At 30.0% G+C, this 14,561-nt stretch overlaps 1 protein-coding gene across 3 annotated transcripts in view; it reads right to left on the reverse strand.

Moving 5' to 3' along the window:
• The window catches only part of LOC133332061 (complexin), an 88,100-nt gene that overhangs the window by 28,822 nt on the left and 44,717 nt on the right, over positions 1-14,561 (reverse strand). For 2 of the 3 annotated variants that reach the window (XM_061540697.1, XM_061540545.1), the window contains exon 1: positions 9,274-9,384. The exons of the other annotated variant lie outside the window; for it this stretch is intronic. In XM_061540697.1, the coding sequence (XP_061396681.1) occupies positions 9,274-9,286 (13 nt within the window). In that variant the 5' untranslated portion in view covers positions 9,287-9,384. Of the gene's footprint in view, positions 1-9,273; positions 9,385-14,561 lie in introns of those variants that run through there. 3 annotated transcript variants of the gene reach the window in all.

Here is a 14,561-nt window from a genome sequence, read left to right on the forward strand (position 1 = left end):
AAACTTTTTTTTAAAGCCATCAACAACAAATGTTTGTAAAGACTTCAAATGTGTGTCATCGTGAAAACGACATCAATATCGAATAGTTGAAGTCAAAGTTAATGGGGATTATATATTCTGGGATTTTGTTTATTTATTTATTTTATTCGTAGTCATTGTTGTTGTTCTGTTTTATTGGATTTCGAACAGAGAGTTTCAGGGTATTTGTTTTTTAAAATGTAAATACAAATGTATTCAAACTCGTTTTCAAATAGTTTAACATTGCCATAAATCCATAAGGGACAATATGGTTAGTGGTGGATAGCAGGATAGATAGACAGATTTGTGAGTGTGTGTAAATGGGGTCATATGATTGATTTATTGGAAGTGTTTTATATATTGCAGTGCAGTGAAAAAATGGGGAACATACACAAGTTTTTAAAGTGGACCCTAAATTTAGTCATTTATATTAAATATTATAATTTTTAAACTTAATACAGTTTTCCAGAAATTTAAAACAATGCCTAAAAAACACAAAGTTGTAATTTTCTTTTTTTTTTTTTTTTGAATTTTGAAAATAGATTTAAAGCACCATTACCAAGTTATCACTGAACATGATTGAATTAAGTCAAAGTTTGGCAAACTTTTTTTGCCATGGTGATTTTTATTGTTCATCTCAAAAAGTTTTGAAAATGGCAAACTTTGCAGATGTAATTGAATCGCTGATTTGTAATATATACATATTAAAATTCTGAAATTTTGTTGAAAAGTTTTTCTCTTATTTAGCAATAAAGAAGAGGCTTATGTAGGAGCTCACATGACAAGATAATGAAATTTGAGAATTTCGAATTTTTTCTATTTTCAAATTTACAAAAAAAGTGAAACAATAAATTGGTATAAATTGTTGTTTCAAGTTGGTAAGAACAATTTGCATACTTTTAGGCATGCTTTTACAATATTGTAATATTAGATGAAAGGGATAATATATATCAAAGTAGTCTACTGTTTAGAGAACTTCTTGTTATCTTGAAGACAATACGCTGAGGTTAAAATTAGTTTCATATTTTAGGAATGTTCGAAAGAATTTTATAAATTTGGGATGAATAGAGGAATATAGTTCGGGGTGGTCTACTGCTTTTTGAACTTCTTGCAGGTAGTCCAAAGGAAATAAGCTGATGTTAAAATTATTTGCATACTTTTAGGCATTTTAAAAAAAATTATTAATTTTTCAACACTTCTTGCAATATAAGTTGAGTTTAAAATTAGTTGCATACTTATAGGCATGTTTGAAATTTTTTATTTAGGATGAATGTAGAATATAGAATGGAGTGGTGTACTGTTTTTGACACTTCTAGCAGCTAGTTTAAAATCTCGTCTTTATATTGAAGAGTATAGGCTGAGATTAAAATTAGTTGCATACTTTTAGGATTTATAAATTGTATAAATTTAGGATGGAAAGTAGAATATAGTACGGAGTGGTCAACTGTTTTCAGCACTTCTTGCAGTTAGTTCCAAATCTCGTCGTTATGTTGAAGAGTATAAACTGAGGTTAAAATTAGTTGTATATTTCTAGGCATGTTCGAAACAAAAAAATATTTTTCGAATGAAATGCAAAATATATAGGGAAGAAGTCTACTATTTTCTGCACATCTTGCAGTTAGTTCCAAATCTCGTCATTGTGTTAAAGGAAATGGACTTTTTTTGCTGACCCAGCATAAAAAAATTGTTGGAAATTATTTTCTGGACAATTTCTTATGTTTTTTTTTTCAAAATGGCGAAATTATATTTTCTACATTACCCATTATTTTTTATTATTTGAGTTTTTTCAAAGATGTTCAGAAGTCTACTGTTTTCTGTACTGTTTGCAGTTAGTTCCAAATCTCGTTGTAATGTTAAGGAAAATGGACTACTTTTTGCTGACCCAGGAACTCGTTGTTAGAAATTATTTTCAGGACAATTTCATGCATTTATTCAAGATGGAAAAATATATATTCCAAATTTTGATTTTTTTTATTTGGGTTTTACCTCTAAGATTTTTGCCGATGATCATTTGAATTATTTTTAAGTCAGTCTAAAGAGAAAAACTGACTTCATAATTATGGATTGTCTTCAAAAAAATCTAACGGTATGCCGACTATGGGTACTTGTTATGCCATACTCTACATCGACTTTTTCCGAACCTAAGAAATATATTCAAACATGTTCAGTTCAAAAAATTGGATCATAAAATGTTTGAACCTCATCTTATGTTCGTATACAAAACTTTAAAAAAGGGGTAAATTAGTGAGTCCTAATAGAACGTTTTTTTTTTTTTTAATTTTTAAGACCAACTAATATCAATTATTTTTTAAAAAATCTAGAAATTACAATTACTATTTTCGCAATGGAATTAATTATTTGTATATTTTTAGGGGCTTCTATAATTTATTTTCCCCTTAAATAAATTATTAGCATACTTTTTGGGGTCTTTATAACATTTTCTTCCAACTTTCAAAAACCACAAACACCAGTTGCTTTAAATACTATTAAAAAGCTTTCGAATCAATTTCATAGAATTATATTCATATTAAAATTAATTTCGTTATATGCAATTTTTAATTTGAATTTCGTTATGCGCTGAGCTCGTCTACAAAAACAACTCATTGTTTATTTTAACTCGAAACTAATTTCAATTTCACAAAACCACACCAAAGTACTATCCCATCAAATAATAACATAATTATGGGTATTAGCAAATAACTATTGAACGAATGGCGAATGGGTTTTTGGGGCTTATCTGCATGTCAAACTACTAATTTTTAATCAAAATTCAATTGCAACGATTTTTGTTTTAAATGTTTTGCAAATATTGGTGGTGATGCTTAAATATCATTATAATTGTGGCATAGTGAAATCAAACAAATTGTTTTGTTCTGTCTCTTTCACTCGCAATAACCACAAAACATGTGTAAAATGTTTAACCCAATTTTCCACCCATACTAAAAGTATGATACATTGAATTGAAAAATAATTTTCTCATTAGGGGCTGCATCAGCAAAAAAATATTAACTAAATAACAACAAAACATAACGAAATAAATAATATATGTTCACACTGATTTGTATACAAATTTATTTGAAAATTCAATTTGGTAGTTGTTGTAGAGTTTTTTTTTGCTAATTACATTTTTCCTAATTACAAATTTCCTGTTGTCATTTATAGTAATATGGTGCTAATGTTGTTTGAGTGGAAAATTCTATAAATTAGATATGTTGTTAGAAAATAAAAATTTCAATTGTTTTTGTAATTGCATTTAGAAAGTTGTTTGGAAATTATATAGAATTTGGGAAATTTACAATTGATTGCTAAATTGACCCTGCTGTTAAGAAGATTATTTGTAATTGAATTTGTGTAGCATCAAAATATTACAAACAAAACAATCTGGTAAATGTGTCAATAATATTAATATTTTATTTAGAATAAAATATAATGAATATTTTTTGAATGGAAATATTAGTACAGAATATTATCTGCTTAGTTTTTGGCTTCAATGTATGGTAAATTATGAGCATTGCATAGTTTTAGGCATCAGAGAGTTTCTTTGCACAAATTACCTGAGTTGAGCCAACAACGAATATGTATTATATCGAATCACCATATACATACATACTTTCTAACCCTGGATTTTGCAATATTATAAATTATGAGCGTTGCATAGTTTTAGGTGTCAACGAGTTTCTGATAACAAATCGGATGTCCAAGGCCTAAATATTTCTAATTTAGGACTTTGATTTAAATCCAGTTAATTTATGTTTTCAACTTTGCTAATTTTGAAAGAAAAGTTCGTTAAGAGATAATAGGTATTTACTGTGTAGTAAATTATGAGCGTTGCATAGTTTTAGGTATCAACGAGTTTCTGATAACATATCAGCTGAGTGGGGTCAAGTATGGGAATGGAGGCAACAGATAATTCTATAAAAATTTCTAATTCATGACTTAAATTCAAAGCAACTTAATTTATTTGTTTTTTAACCAACATCCTTCCAATTTTGTTAATTTCCAAATATTTAAAAAAATTCGTTAAGAGTTAATGTGATGTTAATTAAAATTTGTGCTAAATTTCCTCTCATAAATTGTTAGCTTATCAAGCATGTTAGTCCCTAAAAAACTAATGACCACTGGGATGTGTCAAAGCTATTAGAAGAAGACCATCCTTTAAAAAACCCCTAACTTATTTTAAATTGCGTTATTACCCTTTTTCACCAAAATAACCCTTTAGCAAAGTTAGAGAGAAAAAATCTAATTAGACCCCAAAGACCTTATCATAAATAAATTTTGCAAGGTTAGTTAAAAACTGATTTATTTTTTTTTCAAACGGAAAAAAACACACACACTCACACAACATCAACAACATATTAAATTTAAATTTTGTTATCAGGATATTTTTCGCATTAAATCACATTTCAAGCTTTAAACATTATTTAATGGTGTTTTTCATAAATCATATTTAAGGGGCGAGGATGTTTTCATTCAATTTATGGTTTATACCATAAACCACTAACACTTACATAAATATAAAAATTCACACAAAAACACACACACACACACACACAGATAGACAGGAAGCATATAGCAAATTGAACAATAAATACCAAGCCCCAAATTCATACATAAGTGGAAAATATGTTTGGGTGCGAATGTTTCCATCACTGAGATGAGGGTAGGATTTGCTGTTTTTTTTGTGTCTGATTAAACATTAACACCAGCCTAACAAAAACACACACATATAGATTTACACAATGTCTGTTTTTATGTGTGTATGTGGCCTAAAAATATGCATATAAATATCAACATTAAAGAGGGGAGGTGTGGCGCCAAACAACAGTACAACAGTAACTACAAAATCATGTTACCCGGCTATGTGTTATGTTGAACGCCTTTGAAGAGGTCATACATAAATTATTTAAGTAGAACAAGGCTGAATTCGCATATAAATTATACCATGGTTGGGTGTGTGTTTGTGTGTCGGCGCCAAAATGATACTAACATCAACTGGCTGTAGCATGGTTTTGGGCATAATGCCAATTACACACACACACATACATATGTATGCATACAACAAAAAGTTAAAGCATAATTTCAGGCAAAACAAAGCCTTGAATTCAAGTTTATTTCTTTTGATATTTTTTTCGGATATTCTTTTCATGGCCTTTTTGGTAACATTTTTTGTTGTTGTTTTCGGTCTCTGTCTCTCTGGACTGACATTGTGAAATAAAACATTATTTGTTGGCACATTGCCAAAATGGCAAAAATTAAAGCCTACTTTTAAGAGATTTCAAAGTTAAATTTAAATCATTTTAATGTGAAAAATTGTTGATTTAAATTATTATTAACTGGCGTTTAACTTAATTACGTTTATCTAGAAGCACAGACCTTGAACTTTTATTAATTTATTTAGTGCTGACATTTTAATTTTGCTTATCAAAAGCCTATTTTGCCTAGTAGCTCATCAGCATTTTGCTCTGTATGGGCATGTAGAACAAGGAGAATATACAATGAGCCAAGTTCTTTTCAAACCCCCTGTAAGATGCCTTAAACTATTTTTTTATTATTTCTCAAAAAAGAACAACAAGAAATTCATCAATGCCAAACGACGTCATCACTGAACAACATAACATCATCGACAACATCATTATCACACTGGTAATAATCATCTTGAAATTACGAAATCCATGGCATAACTGACGTATAGCACATGAAAACAGAAACAACAAAAATCAATAAAATGCGGCAAAACGCTGCACGTTGCTTTGGTATGTGTTGAGAGTATCTCAATGCGAGTGTGTGTGTAAATACTAAAGAAGAACAAATACACTTGCCACCCATTCAGTCAGTCACATGGCCTAACATTTCAGGCTAAACTACTTTAGCATACTTTTAGGCATTCAAGTGGAAGGCGAATAAAGAAAACACAGAAATAAAATAAAAATAAAAAAAAAACGAAAAATAACCAAACTAAACTAAATGAGAGCAAGTTGTTTCTGCATGTTTGTTGTTGGTCTTGTGGTCGTTGTTAACGTTGCTATGCTAGGGGTTTGCTTACAGATATACATATGTATATATAGTGCCGACATGGCGTCTTAAATGTAAACGAACTTTAACGTTAGTAGGGGAAGTTGTTTTTCTTTTTATTTTCTATGCTATGGCTATAGATAGATTTAAAGATAATATAGTTGTGTCTATGTTTGTTGTGGGGTTTGATGTTGTGGCTCTCCTAAATTTAGGCTTTAATTTTAAAGAGATATTTCTTAGTGAAGTTGGGTGTATTACAAACAATGTTTAAAAGTAGAATTTAATTTTAAGTTGAATTTTTGGAGGAAAAATATTATTGCTACAGAACGTATTGGGTGATTTAATATAAGAAAGACAATAATTGTATTGCCTATTTTGAGAAGCTATTTTTACTGAATATTTTAAATTAAAATAAATTATACCACTCAACTTGAGATCCTTTTGGTTGTAGAAATTTATTTTCCAATTTCAAAACATATTTATATGATGCTATATTTAATTTGTTGATTATATAAATTTAATTTTTTAATAACTGTTTAAGGAAAAGTTTTGGTAAGCCATGAACAAATTATAAACAATTACATTCGTTGATAGGATCGGAATCATTGTATTGCATATTTTTAGGCAGGTAAACTTATTTTTATAGTATGTCGATATTAAAGCCATATTTTTGCATATTTTTAAGGTGCCAAAAATAGTTTCCGAATCAAAGACAATTGGGTAAATTTGTCTATAGTTTTATTTATGGATAGCAAAACACTTTTTGGGATTTTGTTTAGGAGTTCCTTGAAATCAAGAAAGTGTTTCGGCAATAATGGAGAAATATTTTTAAAAAATCGACGGATAAGTTTCCACGGGTTATACGAGAGAATCGGGTTAGCCACGTTTGAAACATATATCACATTGATAATAGGCCGTTAGGTTTTATATATTTATTCCCGTATTATATTGTAAACATTCAGGAAAGTTATTAAACAACTAATAACTTCACTCGAGCTTTCGTTTTATAAATGAACTACAGGGGTTCCCACTTCCTAAGGGGTAGCTATTATTGCCATTTCAATAAATAATTTAAAAAAGTGGCCAATCATATTGATTTAAAAATTTCTTTGGTGATAGCATACTTTTGGGAGTATGTTAGACTCTTTGGAGTTGCATACTTTTGGGATTAATCTTTCAGATATATAAACGTATACTTACAGAATATCTGTAAAGATTTGAATTGTTTAAAAATTTTATAGCTTCGTCAGCCATATTTCAAAAAATATTAAAAGGGCTTTTTTATTGAAAAAATAAATTCTTTTTTCCACAAAAACTAATGAAATATAAAAATATACATTCATTATATTTTGTTGGAGTCATATTTTGGGGGGAAATATTAACTTTGGAAATATTTATTTATAAAATATTTTATAAATATTAAAATTGTTTTAAAATCCTATAACTTGGTCTGTCATATTTCAAAATATTTTTTTTTGTTTGTTTGAAAACTAAATTCTGTTGTCTTGGGCTTGGAAAACCTCCACGTAAAATTAATTCACAACGACTATAAATTAGCCAACATTGCATACTTTTCGGATGCATATTTAAAATATTTGGAAAATAATAACATCGGTGTTGTATAATAACCGCAAATAACAACCAGTTGTTGGAAATATTATAAGAAGTTAATCAGCAGGATTTTATTCGTTGAATGTTTGGAACTTGAATGTCTTGGAACTCCAGTAAAATATATTTTTTTCATTTCATATCAGATATTTAATAAATCTCCTATTGCTTTGATAAATTATTAAAATTCGAAAATATCAAGACTTATATTGGGAAATGAGGTGCTTGTCCATTTTGACTTTTTTCACCAAACTGTATTCTTCAGAATTCAACAACGCTTTGCGAATGTAATTATTTTCATATTAAAACAATTGTTGCAGATGTTTGGGTTCATCTTTTAATTTTAGGATCAAAAGTTATTCTGTAACAAAGACACAGTAAATTTTGATTTGTCCAATGAAACTTTTTATACCCTTCGAAAGGGAATGGATAATAGTTTTTTAATGTCTCTAAAAGTTATACTGACAATACATTATATATTCATGGAAAAAAATGCAGAAAGTCTCAATACACTCTTTCAAAGCAAATGTTTTGGAAAATTGAATAAGGATCGTAGTTTTTTTATTAGCCAATTCGAAAAATCTTAGTTTTTTTATTAGACAATTCGGTACATATTAATAATGGTGAGGTCATCAAATCGAAAATTAAACTATTGATAATTTGCTCTGAATATTTGAATATTTTTCGATATAAAAATATATATTTTTTCATATATTATATTTGACCTCTAAAACAAACATATGTATATATTTGATTTTTTATCGATTTCTAAAAAACTGAATATCTTTGTTAACATATAGTTTGTAAAAAAACCCTAAATTTTTCAATCCCTAACAAAGCCCTTTTGATTGCCTTTGATTTATGGCAGTTGTCCCTCAACAAACAAACACATCACAAAACGACGAAACAAATGAAAAAACATAAAATAATCCTCTTATTACGTATTAATCCACTTAAATTGATATAAGACTTAGGGGAAAACCACACACACACACACTTAAACTCACAAAGAAAATTGAGCACAACAAATTTGACACAGCAAGGTTATTTTTCACATCAAACACTTTTATCGCTTTTTGGTTTTGGGTTTATGGCTTTTCATTGGCGATAGCTTCGGTCGGTCTTCTCGATACATAAAATATGGTCAAACATATGTTAACATATTGCATACTTTAAGGCTTTAAATGTATTCAAAATACAAATAATCAAATTTATATAGAATAGTCGTAAAACACAAATAGAGAAGAAGAAAATAAATTAAAATTGAACTCAACTTACGTTATTTAAATGAGAAGAGAATTGTTTAAAGAAATTACACACATAAACACACACACAGACACATAGATAGTTCAAGAGTAACACAGTATTGGTAAGAGCCAAAATGTATGGTTGGATATTGATTTTTTTTCAGTTCCATTTTATGGGTATTATTTTGTTTATTGTTTTGGCATATAAGAAAAAAATACAAAAGACAACATAATATTCAGTGAAAATTGAAAGATTTTTTTAAGGAAATCAAATTATATAGTAAAGAAAATTTTGAAAACAAAAAGAACATTTAGCACAACATTGAATTTTGGAATAATAATATTTTTGAATTTTTCAATTTTAATTTCGTTTTTTTTTTAATCATACCAATGAAATTCATATTTCGCTGGCGCTTTCACTGAATACTATCTCGCCTGAGACACCGTTGTGTTGTTTATCGGGCTATTGATTGTTACTTAATTCGGCGTTATGGCGTTTTGTGTTTTTCTGATCGAAACCTTCTTCGATCGATACTTTCTATGGCGATGAGGATGGATGATTTGCTTTGCTTCTGTATGGACGTGTTTTTTGTACTTTCAGTAGAATTTCACTCTATATAATACACGACGTTGACTCTCTCACACGATGAACATACACACACGCTAACACACTCGTATAAACACAAGAATTGTGTTATTGTGTTATGATGGGCCTATGGCTAGAACGAGCTATGTGACCAAGTTGGCGGTTGGTTTTGGCCACGGTCTCAGCGTATAGAGTTGTTGTTGTACAATAAACATACGTTCGACAATGACGTTGACGTTACGTTTATTTGGCTATTTATTCTTCTTATTTTATTGTTGACGACGACGACGAGGTGATTTTTGTTGTGTTTGTAGTAGTTGTGATTGTTGTAGAAGATTTTGTTGAAATGATGACATGAATAGAATTGATTAGATGTAATAGTTGTTGTAGTGGTGCTGGTAGTAGTAGTATTAGTTGTAGTTGCAGCAGTGGTTGTAGTAGTTATAGTTGTAGACTTGCTAGGCAATTGTTTGATTTTAGTTGAACTGTTGTATAAGTGGCACCATGGTTGGCGCGGTAAGACGCAGCTATGAACTAAGCGGTAGTACCACTTGCTTAAAAGCACTTTGAGCACTGAACTAATAGCGTTCATGGCTCTGGTCGTGAACTGTCAGTGTTGCGGAATATTTTCACACAGACAGCCACTTGGCACTCTGCTGGCTGCCTGCCTGGCTGGCTGGATGGCTGCCGTGACCGATGTCAACAACGACACACGACAATTTTACACGCACACGCACAAGGGTTCGTCGTTTCGTTTGTTCGGTCTGGCTGGCACAAACACTCACCCAGACAGCGATTCGTTTAGGACCAGCAGCAGAGTCCTGTCGTTTTGGGGAAAATGTTATAATGGGGGAAATTTTTGGGAGAGGAGTGAAAATGTATAACTCTCTTGCTGCCGGCGTTGCAGTGATGTTGTTGTTGCTCTTTCCGACGAGCTCTTGTGGTACTCTCTTTTAATTTCGTTGCCTTGGTCCTTGCTCAAAATGAAAAAAAGAGCAAGGAGGAGAAAATCTACCACGAGTCGTCGTAGAAATGACGAATTTGTGTTTGTTGCTATTTTTTTCCTTAAGGGAGCCTTGTAGTTAAAAACTACGAACAATGACTAACGACTCAACAACGACAACTACAACAACGACTGCCGAAATAAAATAACACCAACGAACTGAACGAACTTTTGTTATTGCCATAAATTTTGCAAGCAATGATTTATGAGTTCTATAAATTGGTGGGTATTTAATTTGCAAACAAATAGATACACTCACAACTTTATTTTTTTTTCAAAAAAATATTTTAAAAAATAGATATTTTATTTTTACAAAATTTGTATTATTTGGCACTTGTGTTTTAATTTTTATTTTTTGTATAAAGTTTTTCGTTTTTTGTTTTATTACTAGAAACTTCAGTTTCGAAGTTAGTCAGAAGAAGCGGTCGATTTGGCGTATGTGTTGGTTATTGTAATGTTGGTGTAAGAGTAGGAGTTATCCTGCAACTTCCTGAGGTTTATATGCGAAAAAGCGACCATGTGATGTTGGGTGATTTGTTGAGTCAAAAACTGGCGTTTTTATTCGTTTTGAATGTTGTTGTTGTTGCTGTTTTTGTTTTTTTTTTCTTACTCTGTGTGCAATTATTTTGATTTTATTGTTTGTTGTTGCTGCAATTTGGCAAACGCCACGAGAGTCGTAAGGCTTCGTATAATAAGTAAATGTTGGGGGTTCGTGATGACTTTTATGCCAGTTGTTGTTGTTGTTTTACTTTTTGTTCGTTGGTGGTGATAATACGAGTGATAACGATGTGGTGATTATGATTATGTTGAAAGTTGAGTTTGAGAAAAAAATCAAAGAATAAAAAACAAGAACACCCGACACCATTCACCTTTTGTAAGGGATGCTGGTGGGTGTCCTTCCCCCAATTGTAACGATTACAACAACAATGTTGTTGTAAAGAGAATTGTACTTGTAACCCAATAAAATAGTATGGCTTCTACATTCCCCAACCCTTAGGGGAAAAACCAAATACTGCGCAGTGCACATTTTCCAGTCGTTCTCTTATGGGAACTCTCTTTATTTTCCATCAACTTTTATTAAGAGATTTCATTGATTCTGCTGCTGCATACTTTTAGGCGCACGTGCTTTTCTTTTCTCAGTCGCCGCAAAGCTAACAGAGATTTGAGTTTTTTCCCGCATAAAACCAGCGCATACTCAGTTTATTGAGTATTCTACTGTTGTACTGAGTTGTAACGAGTGTTTGTTGAGTGAGTGAGAATAAATTTGATTTATAACTCAAAATGAAAATGTGTAGAGTTCTTTTTCAATGAAGGGGTTATTTTGGTTTGAGCATTTTTTTTATCTGAGAACAGTTTTTCTTTCACCATACAAATGATTTCCCCTTTTTTTCTTTCGTTTTTTTTTTCTAGTTCGAAATTCTACACCAACTGTTTGGCTGTTCGAAACAATGCCAGTAATATGAACTTAGCCCAATTCTATTAGTGTCTGTTAAAATAAATATTTAATGTTAAACACTAAATGAAATTGGAAGGGAAAATTAAGTCAATTACGAGAAATGGAAATTGTTGTTTAGAAAGTCAAAAGACAAATAAAATTGTTATTTTGAAGAAGGCAGAAGCAGAAGACACTATTGTGAGGTGTTTTTGTAGTGTTTTATTGACAAGACATAAGACATTGTTCTAAATGAGTTATTAATTTTGGTGTGGAAATTATTTATGTTTTATTATACGAAATATTATTTATATTAAAGATCTTATAAAGGTATTTGAATAACTTATATTTTTTCCTAAAAATATTTCGAAATATAATTTTCTATTAAGTATCGGTACAATCTATGTACACTACAACGGTCAATTTCTGTACATTTTTTTTCGATTCTTATCAGATGGTAAGGAAAAAAAGTATTCTCCAAAAAACTAAAAATTAATCTACAGTTTTTTTAATGGTGGGATTGATACAAATCTTGCAGAGGCAGAATGCATGTCTTCATTTCTTAAAAATTTAGTTGGAAATAAAGATATACACTTATCGTCCTACAAGAAGTAGGCCAAGGAGACATCATTTTTAAATTTACTATTAGTTAATAGTAATGAACAAAATATATATCCAAAAAATATGAGAGACCACTTTGTAAGAACAATTTAAGGTAAATGAGAAGTTATGCTTTTGGTGTCGAAATTTTATAAAAATTTTAAACATTTCCAACTTTTGTTAGTAAAAACAAGTAATTCGGTTAAAAACGATCGACTAAATAGGAGATACATTTTGATGGTGTCTAACCATCCATTAATTTAAATAAATATTAAAAAATTTTATAGAGATATTTTATATCAAATGAGAATCCATAATATTTAAAAATAGCCAGTTAAAAAACGTCAGCATGTCCCCAAAATACAAACATTTTAGAGGCGTTGTGATATAGGGGCTAACCTGAAAAGTAGAACGATATTGATAATTTTTGGTAGAAAGTTTTGCCACGTAAAATTACAGTCAATTTGGTTTAAAAAATGTATCCAAGCTCCCTCAAATACCGAAATTTGGGAGGTACCGTTATATGGAAGCTACTAACAATAAAATCGATAATTATAATTTTTAGAAAGAAAATTTGCCACCCTAGATGTTCATTGGGTGGCAAATTATAACATCTAAATTTTGACGCTAATGATATATGGGGACTACTCTAAAATGTGGGCCAATATTGAAAAAAAAAATCCTACCCAAAGAGTACGAGTAAAATTGGATTGGATTTCAATTGAAGAACGTGTGCAAATATCCGATATATCACATTTTCAATACCAAACATAACAGAAATCTATGTGCAAAATATGACAGCTGTATCGTGGTATCAACAGATACACGGATTTGGCAAAATCGCCAAAGAGTTTTATTCTAATCAAGAATATATTTGATGATGTCTCCGGTGAAGAGGATAAAATATTTTTTGATCCGATCATTACTTCAAATCACATAGAAATTCTTCATTCTCAATATTATTGTATTAAAACAGTTATTACATTTTTACTAGTAACAAATATACAAAGCAGATTTCCCCCTCCCACGAAGATTACATAATGTTCCAGGAAATATATAGTTTTTGTTTTTTGCAATTTCACGCTTCGTGTAAAATGTCAAGTGCAATGAAATCGAATATGAAATATTGATTTTTGTTTTCCATAAAATAATAATTTATATTTTATTATATTTGAACTGACACAACGACAATGAAACATTCCAATAAATTATTATGTATTATTTAATAAATTCTGTTGAATGACATTAACCATTATATGTTTATAAAAATTCCGATATTATTAGTAATACAATGAATTGAAAATAATTAAAATGCATTATTTTTTTATTTTTTTAATGTGCCCATTTTAGGTTCGTTAAACATTTCTTCCTGGTATGTGGGTTACAATAACATTTTATACTATTATCAGAACTTCGAGACAGATCTAAGAACAAGATTTCTAGGAGTTTACGGGTTTAAACAAATCTATAGTACCCTCAGAATACAAAGACATTTTTGAAAACGAAAAATGTTTCGAGGAAAGATATCGGGGTTCTAAATCCATCATTTCGAATATGCACATTTTTGTGTGGATTTGCGAACAAATCCTATATTTTGCTCCTTGGCAATTACTTCCAGGTAATGATTGGTATTTGGCAGAATTTACATATTCCTTGTGTGAATGCAATGCCATAGATACTAAATACAGAATAAGCACAAACTAATTATGTATACGACATATATAATTACGTATACGCCATAAGTATGCCAAAAATTTCTATATGTTTTGCTGTTATCTATGAAAAAACATGCCGATACTTTTCTCAGGGGATGCTGTTGCAAATACTTCATGGATAATTAAAAATCCTCATATAAATGTTTGGCCATTGCTATAGTACTTATCAAAAAGGTAATAAAATAACAAATGCTTTCAGTGCAATGTTATGACCCTATGGGTTAAATTTAATGACCTGATAATGCCAGAAAATGTTACCAATTAAAATTCTCTATGGTTTAAAAAATTTTATTGGTGGCTTTATATGTTAATAAGATAAGGCTACTTGTTAAAAGGAAAC

This window comes from Musca vetustissima, unplaced genomic scaffold (assembly GCF_032173495.1).
Source record: "Musca vetustissima isolate MV318-11 ecotype Yass unplaced genomic scaffold, APGP_CSIRO_Mvet_v1 utg23075, whole genome shotgun sequence".
In the NCBI taxonomy this organism is placed as follows: Eukaryota; Metazoa; Arthropoda; class Insecta; order Diptera; family Muscidae; genus Musca; species Musca vetustissima.